The sequence below is a fragment of the Sturnus vulgaris genome, chromosome 10 (assembly GCF_052056855.1).
Source record: "Sturnus vulgaris isolate bStuVul1 chromosome 10, bStuVul1.hap1, whole genome shotgun sequence".
Lineage (NCBI taxonomy): Eukaryota > Metazoa > Chordata > Aves > Passeriformes > Sturnidae > Sturnus > Sturnus vulgaris.
In genome coordinates this window covers 5,532,911-5,551,060 of record NC_142252.1, presented here as the reverse complement: position 1 = coordinate 5,551,060, position 18,150 = coordinate 5,532,911, and the positions used below count along the sequence as shown (strand labels likewise).

Sequence of the window (18,150 nt, the reverse complement as noted above, 5' to 3'; positions counted from 1 at the left end):
GAAATTTAGGCAGGGAGAAGCTGTCTGGGCTCAGAGGTGGGCTCAGTGAGTGTTCTGCCACCCTGCAGCTCTGGGCATCTGTCCTGTCCCCAGTGATGGCATCAAAATGGACAGTGCCAATGAGTTCTTGCAGGAGCTCCTTTCCTGTCCAGGAGCTCTAGAGCAGGTTGCCTGCCCTCCCCACTGTGGCACAGGGAATCATGGAGCATGCAATGGTTTGGCTGGAAGGGCTTTTCAAAGGTGTCACCATTGTTGGTGCTGTGCGTCCTCTCCTCTCTGCAGCTGGGTAGGAAGGAGCCTTTCCTCCCAGGAATAGTAATTGTGGCTTGTTCTGCTATAAATATTCATTGGGAAGCTCTCTTAATTGTTTTTCTAATTAATTCCGTGCATGGCACTCTTGGGGTGGATGAGGAATGTGCCTTGGTTGGGACATCCTCCCATAGCAAAAATCTATTCCTGGGCGTAGTCCTTAAGCAGCCAGCCAAACCACAGCCCCTCAAGGCTGACCTCCACCACGATGGCAGTGTCCTGCTCCGTGCTGGGACATCTTGTGACCCTGCAGTGCTGTGGCAGGGACACAGGGAAGCTGTGTGTCCTCAGTCCCTGCCCGTGCTGGCAGTGCCAGCCTGGCCCTGTGGCTCAAACTCTCCCCGTCCCCATCCTGGGGTGACTCTTCCTTCACGGTGTCAGCACTAACGAGGAACCACTTCAGATGTAATTAACGAGCACTTGATGTTCTCTAGGTCGAGGGGACACTGCATGGCATGAGATGGAGGAGGAAGAGGTGCTTAATTAGTTCCTGTTATGGATTGGAGATCATTCCTTCCCCGTCAGGAGGGTACTGTGCTTTGGGGAGCCCAGTGGGGATGCCACCCCAATTTCCCAGTCAGAAGAGAGGCTGGAATTATGGAGTCACATCAATGGTTCCCAAAATCTCTAGCTGTAAAGGAAAGATGCACCTTTTTCAGGGGGCTCCTAACCACAGCCCCTGCCAGCAGCTCTGTACCTGGGGGAAGAGCTTCTCCTGGACATCCTTCAGGAATTTTCATGCCTGCTCACATCCCTGTTGATGAGGTGGCTCGATAGCTCACACAGGCATTGATGGGTGAACACAATGTGCTGGGTTAGGTGGCACATGGAAGTATTGGCTCTTCCAATACTTATCAATACTTATCTGTGTCTATTGACTCTGGAGTTTCACATTGCTGCAGTTCATGGGAGAAAAAAATATTTCTCCATGGAGCTGGAGTGGAAGTAAATAATCTCTGAGGGTTGTGTTTTTGGGACATAAGTGCTGGACTGAATCTCAGTCCCCCATTTTTTTCCTCCAAACTCATTGTGAGGTTCATTGTGGATGACAGATGGTGGTGAGGTACTGGCTTTGGACACTTCCAAGGATGGGGCAGCCACAGCTTCTCTGGGCACCCTGTGCCAGGGCCTCTTCACCTAAGAATTTCTTTCCAATATGCAATCTAGCCTTGCCCTCTGTCTATGTAAAGCCTTTCCCTCTGTCCTGTCACTCCAGGCCCTTGGAGTCCCTTTAGGCACTGGAAGTAGGGAAGACAGAGGGAAAAGCCTGTGCCAAGCTGCAGCTTCTAAATCTGTTTTTAAAGAAGAATATAAGGAGGTTGAATAGCATCAAATCCTTGATGACAGCTTCATCCCCCTTTCATTTGTTGACTCAGAATGGTGAGCTGGGGCAGTGAGGATGGTGAGGAGCAGTCTGTGCCTGGTAGTGCCGTGACCACATGTCTGCTGCTCACTCTGCTGTGAACCTCCCTGTGTATGTGTATGAATTGTCTGCAGTTCTGATTAATTTATTCACTTTGATCACTCCACGTGGCTGGTTCATGGCAAGGAAGTGGAGCTGCCGTGAGGGAGCTGTGGCATGGGACTGGGCACTGAGCCTGGAGCCAGGTGGAAACTAAAACAGGACAAAACCTGAGTGGGAGAACAGTGATTTGGAAAAGTGACCATGACAAGTGTTGGGTTTTTTCCCCCCTCTGGCTGTTCTGGAGAGTGAAGTGAGTTTCCTGCTCCGTGGCAAGCTGGCAGCCCCACGGCACCTTCTGCCCAGGGTGTGCCTGCTCTTCTCTTTTCATCCATCTGGGACAGATTTTCTCTTCAGACCTTCAAAATCCCCCCAGCCGTGAAAAACAGAGGGAGTGAAGCCCAGAGTGGTGATTAAATGGGTGAGCATGGACCTGTTGGGAAGCTGCAGGCAGCGAGCAGCCAAGCACGTGGGAGCCTGAACCAGCTGCTTCCATGCCCTGCTCGAGGCTTAAACGCCTTGTTTAGGGCCAGCATGTCACCTAAACAGTTGGTGTTGAAGCTCCTTTGCATCCAGAGACCCTTAATATTTCCAAGCAAGCCTTTCTGGAGGAAGTCTGCTGCTGGGTGAGCATCGACTGCATTTTGCTTACAAGTGAAGCACACGGGGCTTACTCTGGTGAGCATTTCAGTCTGTGAGCACCTCGCTCCATCAACCAAGTATTTGCTCCCCTGGGGAGAGGGGTGGATTTTTGGGTGAAAAGAACAGGGATGCATCCAATCCTTTTGCCTCTAATATGCCTTGCACAGCTCCCTACCCTGCAAGCACCTTTGAAATCCTGCCCTGCTCCAATTCATTTCTCATCCTTGCGAAGGGAAGCAGAAAAAAAACCCAACAAACCCTGAGAAAGGTAAAAGCACATTGAATTTTACTTCCCTCCATGAATAAACCATGGCAGGCCGGCTCTGACTTTAATTTACATGTGTCCCAAGGCGGATCTAAGCCTGTTCCTCCCGAGGTGGAGGTTGGTTTAATTAAGCTGCTGTCACGTGGAGCAGGGGCCGCATTCCTCTGTGCATCCCGTGCCCGCAGGATGCCAGCCCGGATGCTGGGAAGCTCATGTTTATCTCATGAGTTTATCCCATGAATTTATCCCATGAGTTTCTGCCTGTACAGTGCTGAAAGGAGGGAACACAGTGGGGCGGGTGCTGTTTGTAATTCGAATGGCCCCGAGGCAGGAGCATCTCCGGGTGATCCAAAATTTGTGTGTTCGGCTACAGAATGGTGAAGTTTGCACCAAAATGAGGTTTTGGGGCAAGGATCTGGGGACAAGGCTGTGCTGGGATGTCCCATCCCCATATGTTGTGGTTTCTGGTGTGTTTAGGAGTCCTGTGCTGAGCTCCCTCCTCAGGGAGCAGGAGGATCCTTCAGGGTTGGAATGCTTGGACTTCCCTGTTCCTCCACCCATGTCTTGCTCTTCTCCCTACATCGAGACCTGGATGTTTGGGATTTGGTGGTTGATGGGTTGTTTTAAGGGTTGAGTTTCCTTTCTTGGCATGGTCAGGAAGGTGGGATGCAGGTACCCTCCCAGTTCTCCTGGCTTGGCATTGCTCCCAGTCTGGAAAGCTCTCCAGATTAATTTGTGGATGCCTGGTGGAGGGTGGCATGGCAGAGCACTCCCTGGCACTGCTGGCTGCCTGCTGGGCTTCCTGTGGCTCTGCCAGGCTGAGATGTTCCTGGAGAAACACTTGGCTTAATATGAAAGGCAATCACATCATTAAAAAGTAGGTATGGGGGCAAAATCCTCACAAAACAACCTGGCAGCCCCCTCCCCAACAGAGAGGCAGGAGGGAAGGGATGACAGGAGAGCACTATGTAGGGATGCAATTAAACCTCCCTGCTTGGATGTGTGCAGGGAGAATAACAGGGGAGATGAAAGCGGGGTGGGAAAGCAGCGCCCTTGTCACCCTTGGAAGGTGACAGATGACAGCCCCACCTGAGGGTGACAGCTCCCCAGTTCTGCTGCTTTTCCCCCCAACCTGCTGCCTGTGTCATCATCATATCAAAGGAGCCCCAGTGCATGGACTGGGTGGCAGCCTGGGGTCCCTGTGTGTGTCCCCAGTGTCAGCAGTGCCCCTGGCACTGCCCTGGAGGGCAGGTGGGAGCCCTGGGAAGCCGTGCCAAGTGCCTGCCCCTGTAGTCACAGCGTCCTCTCAATGACACTTTTCTGTAGCACACAATTTCGTGTGGGTGTTTATTTTTATTTTTTATTTGCCTGGATGGTGTCTCTCAGCTGAAAGTGTCTGGGAGGGTGTCCTAGCTGGCATCTCAGCTGCTCAGGGTGACAAGAAGAGCATTTTAAAACACCCATCTCTGGAGCTAACCAGTTTGAAGGCTGAAAAACTGATTTTTTTTTTCTTGTTTTATTTTTTAATGGATTTAAAGGTAGATTCAGTGTCGATGGTGTCTACAAAATGCACAAGGGGTTTCTAGTAAGCATCTCCTCCCTTTTTTGGAGGGGTTTCATCAAAAAATTAAAAGCACAAGATGTTGGGTTGAGGAGCTAGTATTTTTCTTTAAAGATAAATTACTGTTTGCAGAAAGGGGGGCCTTGAATCTCTTTCTGGCAGGCTGCAAATGCAATGAGCCACAGTTTCTCCTTTTTTCCTGACCTGTGCTGTCCTCAAACCCTGCTGCCCATCTCCCAGGGGTGCTGGTAGATGCTTCCACATGTTTTTTTGGAGCAAGGCTGGATCATCCAGACTCTTTAGTGCCTTTGTCTTTGACAGTGCTCCCCACACCTCCAGCTTGCTTGAGGTCATCAATTCGTGCAGCACTGCTGCTTCTAATGCAGCTTTTCATCACCTGCTGTGCCAGAGTGCCACAGGTGTGCTTAAAGACATGGGGATTGCCCTGGAAATTCGGTGCTGGATCCAAAAAGGAACCCAAAACAAGCGTGAATTTGGGGATACCTGGAAAATGGGGTTAGCTCTGCCACAGCAAGGACAGAGGGGCAGGGGATGGATAAGGCACTGCTGCCTTGGTTTGCTGGGTGCAGGAGAGAGTTAGGGCAGGTCAGGACTCTCTGAATCGCTGCTGAATCTGTAATTCCTTGGAGAAGCTCCTACTTTAAAATCCGAGAAGGAAAAATGCCACTCTGCATCCCCAGGGAGCTTTAGACCAAGTTAATATAGAGGCAATGTCTCCTTTCTTTCTTCCTTTCTTCTTCTTTTTCTCTTTTGACTTAAGCTTCCCTGAGAGAGTAATTAAAAAGTGCAAGTTCCAGGTGCTAACTGAGAGGATTTAGTTTGAGAGTGAAACGCTTGGGTACCCCCATGCTTGAATATCCCCACACTTGCAGCCTTTCCACAGAGGCTGTGACGGTGGCTTGCCTCGGGCAGCAGCAGGGATGGATGAGCTGAGAGATCCTGCTTATTTCTGGCTCTTTCTTTGACTCCTGGCACCTTGAATACAATGATGTGGGATACAGGAGAGTGTTAAGCAGCAAAAAGCCCTCACAGTGCTGCTGTGTGCCACAAGTGCTTCCATAATCCATCCTGCTGCTGGGCACTGCCCAGGCTCCCCAGGAAATGGGCACAGCCCCAAGGCTGCCAGAGCTCCTGAAGCATTTGGACAATGCTGTCAGAGGTGCACAGAGTGGGATTGTTGGAGTGTCTGTGCAGGGCCAAGAGCTGGATTGATGATCCTTGGGGATTTCTTCCAACTCTGCATATTTGGTGGTTCTGTGATTCTGTGGTTTTGGCATTCTCAAATTCTGTGGTTCTGTGATTACATGATTCTCAGATTCTGAGGTTCTGTGATTCCCAGATTCTCTAATTCCCAGATTCTGTGATTCTGGGAGCTGCAGAGGGAGGTGGCAGTGGGGCCACAGCTTTGTGGTGCCTTCCCTGGGTGTTTGCCTTGTGTGAGACATGTGCCACATCCCTCTTCTGAGCCTTCCGGGGGGGTAGGAGAGGTTAAGCTCTGGCTGGGAGTCCCCAGTTGTATCCTGCCCTGTGGCCACATCCTTACAATCACCCCTTGGATGTGATGATGGCAGCTTGCAGCTATTTCCCCCCCAGACTTCCACTGATGACATCTTACTGCAAGAAGCCAGAATTTCAGCTCCTCAACGATGTTCTCTCCCACCCCCAGACATGTCAGCCCTGGAAAAGGTGTCCTGCTGGCAAACTTACACCTGGGACGTGCAGCATTCCTGGAGTGCAGGCAGGATGATGGATCTGTGGGCAGCTTTGGATTCTGGGGGGGGTTAAGTGCTGAGCATCCTCCCTGCCGAGCAGCACAGAGAAGTTCTGTGCCTCAGCATTTACAAACACACCCCTGGTGCCTAAATGTGAGGAAATGGATAGTTAAGCACATCATTAATCTTATCCAGCCCCCATAATCAACAATCAATTAATTCTTCTCGGGGCTGAAGAGATGCGGCTTGTGCTGTAGGCTGGGCACTGGCAGAAAGATCCTCTTCCCACAGGGAAAGCTGAGGCAGAGCCCCATCCTGCACTTGTCTGACACACTGCCATGGATGCAGGCTTTGCCAGCTCTGGGAAGCTCTTGGAAGCTCTTGGAGCAGCCCTTAAATTAAGGCAAATGTTGCACTGGCCATTAGTGGGGTGATTTATTGCTCCCTCCTGGGCTCGAGTCCTCCATCTGAGCCTTGCACTTGGGCTGTAGGTTTGCCATGTGAAGGATTATGGATCCCACCATGGCATTGCAGGGCCCTGGGGCTTTGTGCTGGGTTTTCAGTCTGAGGTTCATGGTTCAGCTCTCCCAGAAAGAGGGGACACACGGGCAGCAGCCAGAGTATAGTGCTGCACCCACGGCATATTTGAGAGGGAGGAGAAGGCATCCACCTCCCTGAAAATGTGGGAGGCTTTAGGCAAGCACAGTGTAATTACAGGAGAGAAAAGCTAATTGGTAATAATAGCAATTAAGAGCCACGTGCCTGCAGATTACAGGAATTTGTGGATAAGCGAAGTGATAACGGAAACCTGTGGACACTGGGGTGCAGGGTGCCATGTTCAGGTGTTTTGACAAAGCATCACTTGGATTAATTGTAATTAAACATTAACAAACCTCTTCAACCAACCCATCAACATGCCCTCAAGCTTAAAACTGAGGCTTGTTCATAGTACTGCAATCCTCTCATTGTCCTCCTTCCCTCCTCCATCCTCTTCCATTAAAACTCAGGTGGATGCTCCCTAGTACCACTGCCTTCCCCTTCCTGCCCCTCCAAAGGATCTGGCATGTTTCAGGTGTGTTCTGACACATCCTCCAGCTCCAGAATTCACAGGTTCCCCTTTGCATGTCTCATGGATGCTCAGCCTTCCTGTGGGAGCACAGGGCTGCTGGGACATGGTGGGGAGGTGATGGTGGGAAGGGAGAGGTGAGGAGCTGGAGATACACTTGAAGCCTTCGTGTCCATTTGTGGTTTTGTGGTTTTGTGGTTTCGTCTCCTGCCCTGTGTGTTTGTGTAACTCTGCTCCTTGTGCTGTTACAGGAATAGGGCTGTGTGTGTGGATCAGGGAAGGGTCTGCATCCCTCTGCCTTCTGCTGTGGAGCATCCTGAGGGTGCCCCTCAAACCCTCTGGACTGCATGGTGACTCCATGTGTCTCACTGCCCACTGCATGAGGTGGTGGGTTATGGCCCTGTGTGTTTCCTTAAGATGCCACAGGCATGGGATGGGTGTTCTTCCCATGATGGGGAAGAGGAAGGGCACTGAGAGATGGGGGCTGGTTCCTCTGGAACGCCACATCCTCAGCCAGCTGTCCGGGCCACTGGAATGAGACAGTTCATTGCAGCCAGTTGTGTGCCTCAGGCTAGGGGGGAGGAAATCTTCTGAATAATAAAATTGTAAAATATTGTTTTGATTTATTCTTTTCTATCATCTATTAATATCTGGAAAGGCTGTGTGAGCAGGAGGCCTTCATGAGTTTTGAATGACAGGTTAAAGGGCTCCAATAAAGATTAGATGGTCCACTATCTCCCAAGGAAATTGCATCAAAGTGGTTACTCCTGCTTGCTCCTATTAATTTCCTCTTCATGGCTGCTAGGCGATGCCTCATATCCTGATGCAGCAGACAGGGGCTAAGAGGCACTTTCCATTATCTCAATCATCGCCGTGTTTATGAGACACGTTGGGTGTTTCTCTGCAGAGCTGTGCCTTGAGGGGGATGGCATGGCAGGGGCAGAGCCAGGAGCTGAGTGGGGCTGGAATCACCCTGGTGTGATCCCAGGCAGCAACAGTCTCTCCTGGGCTGCATGGAAGTCTGATCCCTTGGTGCCAAAATACAGATATTCCCTTCTGCAGCCTTTGGTTCTGTCAGATTTTGTGAGATGTCAGGGATGGATGAGCATCCATTCATCAGTGCCCATTGCTGAGGATGGGTGGGGTGGGGCGGAGATGGGGACCCCATCCCTGTCACTCCATCCTCGCCCTCCCTCCGCAGAGCAGCGAGATGGTTGATTAATGAAACCTCCCCTGTGGCTGATTAAACCCTCACTGTAACTGGAACATCTTCTCCGTTATGAATTAGTTGCCATTTCCTGCTTGAATGAACTCAGAGGCTGGGAAGCTCCAGCCCCAGGCTGAGAGAGATTAACAGGATGGACCCATAACACACTGTCATGGGTGTCACACCGACTTTTTAATTAAATATTTAAATTTTGCATGGAAAAAGAGCTGTGGGACCTGAGCCAGTCTGTTGGGAGTGGTGGAAAGGGACCGATCAGCAGAAGAGGAGCACTGTCCTGCCCCTGCTTGTCCATGTCCCCGTGGGTGCTGCTGGGGATGGGGGTCCCACAGCCCCCTGCATTCCCACTGCCTGGGTATGAGCACTAGGGAGCAAAGCAGCTACTGCAGCCCCCTTGCTCTGCCTGGCTAGAGATAGCTGCAGTGTTTGTCTAATGGCTTCAGGAATGATCCATAGCCAACGTGGAAAATTGTGGCCATCCTAGATTCATGGAAAGGTGCTACCCCATTTAGCACTGATACAAGTGTGAAGCTTTTCTGTGTCTCCTCTTCCTCTCCCTTTTCCTTCTCCTCTCTCTGTTTTCCTCTCTTCTCCCTCTTCTTTTATCCTCCCTCTTCTTTGTCCTGTCCTCTCTCCAAGGACAGGACCTGCTTTCCCCTGCATCCTGGATCAGCTCACGACCCACCTGCTCTGCTCTCTCTTGCAGCCTGCCCTGCAGGGACGTTCAAGGCCAGCCAGGGCTCGGGGCTGTGTGTGCCGTGTCCCCCGAACAGCCGCTCCAGCGCCGAGGCCTCTGCGGTCTGTGCTTGCCGCAATGGCTACTACCGGGCAGACTTCGACCCGCCGGCCGCCGCCTGCACCAGTGAGTACGGGACCAGGGCTTCGGGGCTGGGGCAGCAGCAGGGGTAAAGTCTCCATCCATATGGAGTTTGTTTCATTTTCTCCCCCATCCACCCGGCAGCTCCCATCCCACTGCGGATGGGAGCACGAGCACGGCAGAGGAATGGCACGGCCCCACATCCCACCTTGCTGGCAGCCTCTGGAATTTATACATCACCCGGGCAGCAGCAGTGATGGCAAAGAGATAGTCCCCAGAATAAATTAGGATTTAAAGTTATCTGCTCTGGCTGTCTTGTTCATAGTCTTGCAGATGGAGTATTTTTTAATAGAGGGAAGGCTGCATTAAGCATTGGTATTCAGCGATGCATCGCTGCTCGGCTGCCTGCCCAAGCTGCCTGGCATGGCAGCAGTGCCCTCAAACCTGTCTTTTGGTGGGAAAAGAGCCCAGGAGAGAGGAAAGAGCTGCTGTGTTCTTCAGCCTGCTGGAAACTGAGGCTTCAACTCCCCCCAGATACACTCCAGGCCTTTGAACCAGCCTATCATGGAGCTTTAGCACAGGGATGCTCCGGACCCCTCCGTGCTGGGAAGTGCCCAAAGCACACATCAAGGAAACAAGGAGAGGATTTGTGTGTTTTGCTGGATCACCTGAGCTCTCATACAGGTATTCAGCAGGTTGCACAACTACAGATAATCTACAGATCTTTATTATGCCTCGTTACATAACTGATTTACAACAGCGCTGCGCTATAGGAATATAGGAAAAAAAGTCTCTTTGCTGATTTTTATTTCTTCTCATCAGTGCTTGATTTTGCAGTGCTCCAATCTGAGGTGCCATCTGTTCACCCACAAAGTTTCTCTGTGTCAGAGGAGTACATAACATTGTGGAGCTGTAGGCAGTGCCCTGGACTGGAACCCTTCCAAGGGTGATCCCTGCAGTTGCTGGGCTCCTGCAGAGCAGGGAAGGGACTGCAATTAAAGGGGGAGGAATTTGGGGAGGCAGAATTTGCTACTGGGAAAGGGAAGAAATACAGGGTTTTTTCCTTTTTCTTGAAAAGATATCAACTGCTTGAGGTATGTAGGGAGGATTGGGATTAAGGATCCTGAGACAGGTTGTGGTTTTTTGGGGGTAACTCACTAATATTGATCCTTTTGAGCCTTTGTGAATCCCACAGTCTTGTTCCCCTGGGGAATCGAGTTCCTTCTCCCTGCTCCTGCCTTGCTGTGGCCCCTACAACCCTCTTACAACTCACTTTGATACCTCCACCATGGGGGAGTCTGGCAATGCTGTGGTGCTTCAGGTACAGGAAAGCCCTTTCCAGCAAGGATGCTTCACTGGTGCTGCTCCACAACAGACACTTTCACTCCTAAAGAGGAAAATGGTTAAAGGGAATGGAATTCTATTATCTTAATTTTTTTTTTAAGGCTATCATTTCTCTAGGCATTTGAAGAAAATCTTTCATCCGCATTATCCACAGCAAAAGCTTAGAGAGGCTCCCAGAGTGTCTCCAAGCAGAATGACCTCTCCATCCCACCAGCCACGTCACCATGGTGCTGATGAATCTGTCCCTGTCCAGCCCATCCCTGGCTACATCCCTGGCTGATTTATCCACAGCCCTAATGATGTTCCCTGGCACATGCACTCACAGGAGGAGGGCTCCTGTGGGATGGGTTTCCTCAAGACAGAGTGTGCTTCTCTCACTTAACCCTTCCTTGCAGGTCAAGTCCTCCATCATTTTTATTGCTCCCTGTATCATGGCAAAGTCCTTTTTCTTTCTTGGAAGTGCAGCCCCCAGACCAGCCAGCATAGGGAATTCCTTGCTTCCCTTATTTACTATAACCAAGCAGCTGAATTTTGTGGTTTTGGCTGCAGAGCCATCCGGACTGACCCCAAATCCTTCCCTGGATCTGTGCAGATGTGTGTTTGTACCTCAGTGATGCTCCTGGATTCCTCCTGAATGGTCTGCAGCCCTGATCCAGCAGTGCTTGCAATTGGAGCCGTGTTCAATTCCCATCCTCTGAAGCATTTGCGATGGCTCCTGGCGGCTTTGATCAATGCAATTTTCATCTCATCCAACATGGGAGCTGCTTACAAACCATGGAGTGCTGCTGGCTCTCCTCCATGCTGGGAAATTCCTGAGTTTCCAACTTGAGATATTGAACCCTTAATAACCACTTTCCATTTTTGACTTTCTCTTCTCCCGCTGCTCCTCTCGTTCTCCATGGTGCTGGCTAAGTGACTTTTCTCTTGCTGGGATAATCTGCTCGAGGTGCTTCGCCATGTGAGCACTGCAGTTATCTCAGCATCTCCTGATGGGGTGAAAATGGGTCCATCTTCACGGATGGATCTGTGTGCATTCCGCAGGGAGGTTTTTTTGAGATTTAAGTGAGTTTGTGGCATGGGAGTTGTCATCTCCATCTGGAGATGACTTGTTTGCAGCGCAGGTGGTTGGGAAGTCTGACCCTGAGCTGAGCAAAGCTGTGGACACCAAATCCCTCCTGAGGGAGGAGGTGATGGATAGTGCAGAGCCCTGGGGCATCCATGGGAAGGCAGGGAGCTGTCTCAGCGCCTCTCCTTTCCCACAGGTGTCCCGTCCGGCCCCCGCAACGTCATCTCCATCGTCAACGAGACGTCCATCATCCTGGAGTGGCACCCGCCGCGGGAGACGGGCGGCCGGGACGATGTCACCTACAACATCGTGTGCAAGAAGTGCCGCTCGGACCGGCGCGCCTGCTCCCGCTGCGACGACAACGTGGACTTTGTGCCCCGCCAGCTGGGGCTCACCGACACCCGCGTCTTCATCAGCAACCTCTGGGCTCACACCCCCTACACCTTCGAGATCCAGGCCGTCAATGGCGTGTCCAACAAGAGCCCCTTCCCCCAGCAGCACGTCTCTGTCAACATCACCACCAACCAGGCTGGTGAGTCCCCGTGGGGCCAGGGAGTTTGGCTGTCCTGCTGTGAGCTCCGTGTGGAGTCAAGCTCTGTGCCCAAAAGGAAAAGCTGCCGGGGTGTGAGGATGTGTGATGGCTGTGGTGCCTCCAGCCCTGAGCAGGGAGAAAGGGGAGAAGAGGAATGGGGACAGGGAAGGGTAGCCTGTGCCCTGGGCAGGGTGAGAGATGGCTTGTGGGAGGGTTATCTGATACCTGCTTTTATCCCCCTGTAGATTGCTTAGGGATGAAATGACATCACCACTTTGCCAGCTGGGAGAAGGGAGATGGGGTGAATCCAGCCTTGAAACACAGTCTTACTGTGTTACAGCACAGAGGGAGCAGCATCCTGGGGCTGAGTCCAGGCTCTGTCTCCTCTGGGCCATCCTTTTCCCGTAATTTTCCTCTTGTCTCCTTTTCCAGGCTCCCCTGCTCCCTTTCCTGTCCCCAGTCAGGCATGTGGAGCTGAATGAGCAGCTCTGGGTCAAACAGGGATGCTGGTGGGGTGGGTGTGCAGATGGCAAGGGAGTAACTGGTCCTGGGCTGCACTGAGGATCTCAGGATGTGAGATCCTTTAAGCTCATGTGCTCTGGGTTTAAAATGGGAATGGGAATTCCTGCTTTGTGCCAGGGCAGGCAGCTTTCGCCATCCTGCTCCCTCTGGGTAGCACAATGGAGAAACCTGGTGTAAATGTTTCAGTGTAAACCAGTGCAAATATTTCAGTCTCCTGGCTCCAGGGAATACAAATCTACACTTGTGCTTGGCTGGCATTGCTGTCTGCTGAACCACGTGCAGCCAAATCTGCCTCTTGTTTCCAGGTCTTTTTATTTCCTGGAGTGGATTTTTGGGGTGTTTCTTAGCTCTTCTCCCACCATGGGGAGCTGGGAGCAGTCAGGTCACCCTTATCTGTCTGTCTGTACCCCAGTGGTCCCTGTTTGTCTTGCCAAGGCTGATTACAAACATGGAAATGCTGGGCTGTGGGGTAACCTGATGGAAATTCACCAAGGATATTCAGGGCATTGATGCTCTCCCTCTAAAATCTCCTTGGTTTTGCAGTGGGATTTTCCAACCATTTTTCCAGCCCCTTCCAAGATAATGGGAGTTAATAAAACAACAGTCATTCCAAGTGCTGAATTTCAGCCCACGAGCATCTTCCTGGAGCAGATGTGGAGATTAAAAAAAAAATAATACAAGATTAAGTATTCTGGGTAAACAAAGGCAGTGCTGAACTATCCTTATCTCCCATTGGAACCATGAGAAACAGGACTCCTGCCAGCCCCAGATTCCCTCCATGGCATGATCCCGTGCCCCAGGCTGGTTGTGCAGGTTGTTCAGGTATTCCCTGGGTTCACACAGGGGAGGGAGGCATTTTCCCTGCTCAGCACTGCCTGTACTCTAGGCAGTGAAGAGGAGGGCAGAGATGGCTGGACTGGGAGCTGTCTCTGTGGACAGGACATGCCAGTGCCCCTTTGGGTGTGGATAGACTTGGATACCTTTCTTTTGATAAGTGCAGGATTAAGGCTGTGTTGTCTGGCTCTGCCCCTTATAAGTGTAGCTTGGAGGGCACAAAGCATTTGGAAAAGGGTCTCCTGGCTGATTTAGTGGCTCAGTGTCCCTGATGGTGGAAGGACAGTGTTGCTGTTTTCCTGGGAGAAGCACATTTGGATGCTGAGGATGAGCATCCCCTGAGAGCCCCTAAGAGAAGCCCCAGCAGCTTCTCTGGAGCCAAAGCTGGGCTGGGATGTCCCTGCCCTGGTTCCCTGTCACTGTCCTCAGGGTGGGCAGATTTTTACTCCCACGCTCCATTTCTGAGAGCACGTGGGGTGGCAATTGTGGCACAGCTCGCTGGTGCTGAGTGCTGGCTCCCCAGAGAGGCTGTTACAGCAAAAGATGTCACACAGAGCTGGCCCTTGCCATCAAACCTTGGTTTGCCCATCTGGGTAGAGCTTCTCTGTGTCTCTCCCACCATGGAGCAAGTAGTCCCAGGGAGAAGGAGCACCAAGGGTTTGCAAGCCCCTAATTAAAAGGAGCAGTTAGTTTAAATTGAGCATAATTCCCTCAGTGGCTTGCTGCTCAGCTTCCATGTAAAGCTGCTGAGATGCTGGTCTTCCCAGTGCTAATGAGTGAGCTGCTCCCATGGGGAAGCCAACCACAGGCATGGGAGATTTGGGATGCCGTGGGATTTTCCCCCTGCTCAGGGCCATTTTTCCTACCCCTCCCCATTAATTTTCCCTCGCTCCCCCCTTCCTTGGCAGCTCCCTCCACCGTGCCCATCATGCACCAGGTGAGTGCCACCATGAGGAGCATCACGCTGTCCTGGCCCCAGCCTGAGCAGCCCAATGGGATCATCCTGGACTACGAGATCCGCTACTACGAGAAGCTGAGCCGCATCTGCACACCCGACGTCGGCAGCACCGTGGGCTCCAGGCCAGCCCCGGTGAGCCCAGGGGGAGGAGCCCTGCTCTGGGGGCTGGGCTGGGGCCATGGGGGCAGGGGCAACATCCATGGGCTGTGAGACAGGCTCTGCTGGGAATGGTCAGATAGGACAGGCACCAGGTCACCCGAGCTGCCTCCAGAAGGTGGGAGTGAATTGTGACTGCAGATCAGAATCTCAGAATCACATAGCAGCTTGAGTTGGAAAGGACCTTAAAGCTCTTCTACTTCCATCCCCCTGCCATGGGACACCTTTCACTAGATCAGGTCGCTCAGAGCCCTGTCCAACCTGAGCCATTCCTTCCCTGTGGCAGCATTTGTCCAGCACATCAGTGCCCGTGGCCACCTTGGCTCTGCCACTTGCTAGGATGAGCAGGGACCTGAATCATGAGGATGGCATCAGGAGGAGGGGAGGGGGTTGGAGAGGACCAGGGTACGTTATGGAGGTTGTCCCTGCCCCGGGTCACTGCCTACCACTGGTCATGTCCCTGGCAGCTGTCCTGTCCTGCAGGGGACACACTCCAGAGCCCTGCGATGAACCGTGCCCAGCCCAAGCTGTTCCATCCCTCCTGTGTCTCGCCAGCATTAATGAATTCCTCTAAGTATGAATAATTAGCTGATTTCACCAGCAAAGCACTGGGGAATGTGGTAAAAAATGAGAGTGGAGACACATGAGCTTTCCACCAAGGTCTAGGCCAAGGACCTGTGCCAGCAGAGCAGGACTGCAGGGGCTCGGGATCTCAACAGAGAGTTGCCCTTGAACCTGCTTGGGCAGGGTCTCATAGGGCACATTATGGTGTTTAGTGGAATCACAGAATGGTTTGTGTCATAAGAGACCTTTAAATTCATCCAGTTCCAACCCCCGTGCTGTGGGCAGGGACACCAGGTTTCCATAACTGTGGGATGTTTCTGAAATGCACAAGGATGTCAATCATTTGAAGAGGAGGAGTCTGTTGTTCATAAATTATTTTTGCTCTGGATGATCTTATTGTTTCCCTCTGCTACTCGCTGCTCCCTGCTCTGGTGGGACAAGGGGCTGCCCGGGAGGCATGTGCTGCAGGGGCCTCCCCAGTTCCTTGTGGGTCCTATTTCATAAAATCATAGAATGTCCTGGGTTGAAGGGACCTTGAAGCTCATCTTGTTCTACCCTCTGCCATGGGCAGGGATACCTTCTGCTATCCCAGGTTGCTCCAAGCCCCATCCAACCCAGCTTTGGAGACTTCCAAGGATGAGGCAGCCACAGCTTCTGTGGGCAATCTATGCCACGGACTCCCCACCCTCACAGGGGAGAATGTCTTCCAAATATCCGACCTAAATGTACTCTCTGTCACTGGGAAGCCATTCCTCCTTGAGCTGCCAGGCCCTTATTAATAGTCCATCCCTATCTTTCTTGTAGCTCCTCAGGTTCTGGAAGGCCACAATTAGGTCACCCCAAATCCTTCTCCAGGCTGAACAATCCCAATTCTCCCAGCCTTTCCTGTGGGATCCTCTGTGTCAGGGATGCTCCTGAAGCAGAACCAGAGCCTCTCCTTTATCCCTGTGCTCGCTGTAGAGGTGGGCACAGCGTACAAATAGACACACTATATCCCATTTATTACAACAGCATACTGTCTTTTATACCCTCTACACATTTTACACTTTCTTCATTGGTTACAATTAGTCAACATAACGTTGATTAGTGTAAAACCATCTACACCTCTGTTTTCCACAAAACTTTTCTAAAAATACTTTTCGCAGCTGCAAGTTTCTTCTTGTTTATTCTTCTTCTTCTTGGTCTCCAGGCCAACGGCCTTGGTCAGAGAATACTTCTCAAAACAAACCTCATTCATTAAGCCCCTCTAACCCACAGACCAGCTGTGGCTACTACTACTACACCCCTGCAGCCAGACCCATCCCTGCCCTCAGCAGGGACAGGTGGGCTGCCCTCCCGCTGTCCCCTGCCCCTGTCCCACTGACCGTGGCTCTCTCTGCAGGACCACAACGAGTACAACTCGTCCATGGCGCGCAGCCAGACGAACACGGCGCGGCTGGAGGGGCTGCGGCCCGGCATGGTGTACGTGGTGCAGGTGCGCGCCCGCACCGTGGCCGGCTACGGCAAGTACAGCGGCAAGATGTGCTTCCAGACCCTCACCGACGGTGAGTCCGGCCTGGCAGCGGCCTGGGGGTGTCCCCATCTCCCACTGGATTAAAGGAGCTTGTCTGCACAGAGCTCTGTGCCAGCAGGCAGCGTGGCAGGAGCCCCGTGGTTGACGGCGGTGTCTCGGTAGCCGCCAGCGGGAGGAGTGAGCTGCTCTCAATCTCCCCCTTCCAGGTTTTCCCCGCTGTTTATTTCTGTCTCTGCTGCCTTGAGCTGTGGGGACAGAAGCCCCTGGCACCAGGTGTGATGAGGTGGGAGGAGGGTTGTCGACCCTTGGAGGAAGGACTCTGGGATGCTTGGAGTCCATCTGAGCCATCTGGGCAAAGCTGGGATGGTCAGACCCGTCTGAAAGCTGATCCCATGCCAAAGGAGTGTGTTGGGCCAGCTCATGACCTTCATGGCTTCTTCTGGCCCCAGCCCTTCACTGCACCCACAAACGCTGGATTCCTTTAGAATATACTAGCTCATGGGAGTGTTTTCCATTAATCCCAGCTTCAGGATTTATCCAGAAGTTGGTGAGTGAAGCAGGTCCTCCTACCCCTGGGGCAGCTGAGAGCATGTTCCCTGTTGCTGCTGGCATGGTTCCTTCTCTGCTTAGGTGACATCCATGGCTCCCAGCCTCAGTGCCTGTCTTTCCTAAAGCTTTTCTTCTTTCCTAAAGTGTTTCTTCTTCCCTAAAACGGGTCACCCCATGCTTGCATTCATATCGAGTGCCAGCTGGGGTGGGAAGAGGAGAACCATGCTGGGTGACCAAAGGGAAGGAAATGGTAATAAACCCCCCTCCAATGCCTCAAATATTCAGGATTAGAGAAGCGAGAAGAAAAATCCTGCCTCAAATAAGCAATTAATTGAAATTTAATAAGAATGGATTGTGTAGCTTATTAAATAATAATTGATTGTTAGATGAGAATTTCTCAGGATTTAAGCAGCATGCAAGAGATAAATCTAGTTGCCAGTAATTAACTGCAGAGTAGAAAATACAGATAAAAGAGTGCTAAATGCTTTCTTTTGGATGAGTTTTATTTTAACCCTTGCACATCCTGGCAGACCTTGATGGGGCGATTGGAGAGAGGAGTAATTCTGGAATGCTACAGAAGCTCCAGGAATGTGGGATTTGCTGGATACTGCCTGTTGAGAGTACCCACACCAGTGATGGGGCAGGGAAAAATGGGGGAGACACATGGAGGGTGCCAGCAGCTTTTTGGGGTTTCCTCCAGGCATATCCAGTCCTCCAGGTGCCACCTTGGCTTCACTCCAGCCTGCTGCTGAAGGATGCAGGAGGTGGCTGAGCAGACAAAGGAGGTTCTGAGGGGTGCTTGGTGGGGAATGGATGCTGTGGGTGCCATGGCTCTGCAAAAGGACTTTTCTCATGTTGAGATACTAAAACCTACAAGCAGATCTGTGGCAAGGGTTCTCAGATTCTCCTGAGCTTTACTCCCAAAGTTCACCATTGTGTGGTGGACTCTGATGTCTGATCTGGGTGAAGTCTTGGCACAGCATTCTCTGGCTGGCTTGGTTATTAATGGCGTTTTCCTCCTTTCCTACAACT

At 51.8% G+C, this 18,150-nt stretch overlaps 1 protein-coding gene across 1 annotated transcript in view; it reads left to right on the top strand.

The window, feature by feature from the left end:
* EPHB1 (EPH receptor B1) overlaps positions 1-18,150 on the top strand; it is a 77,152-nt gene that overhangs the window by 38,600 nt on the left and 20,402 nt on the right. The window contains exons 4-7 of the mRNA XM_014870444.2: positions 8,970-9,125; positions 11,687-12,022; positions 14,287-14,468; positions 16,438-16,600. Of these exons, the coding sequence (XP_014725930.1) occupies positions 8,970-9,125; positions 11,687-12,022; positions 14,287-14,468; positions 16,438-16,600 (837 nt within the window). The remainder of the gene's footprint in view (positions 1-8,969; positions 9,126-11,686; positions 12,023-14,286; positions 14,469-16,437; positions 16,601-18,150) is intronic.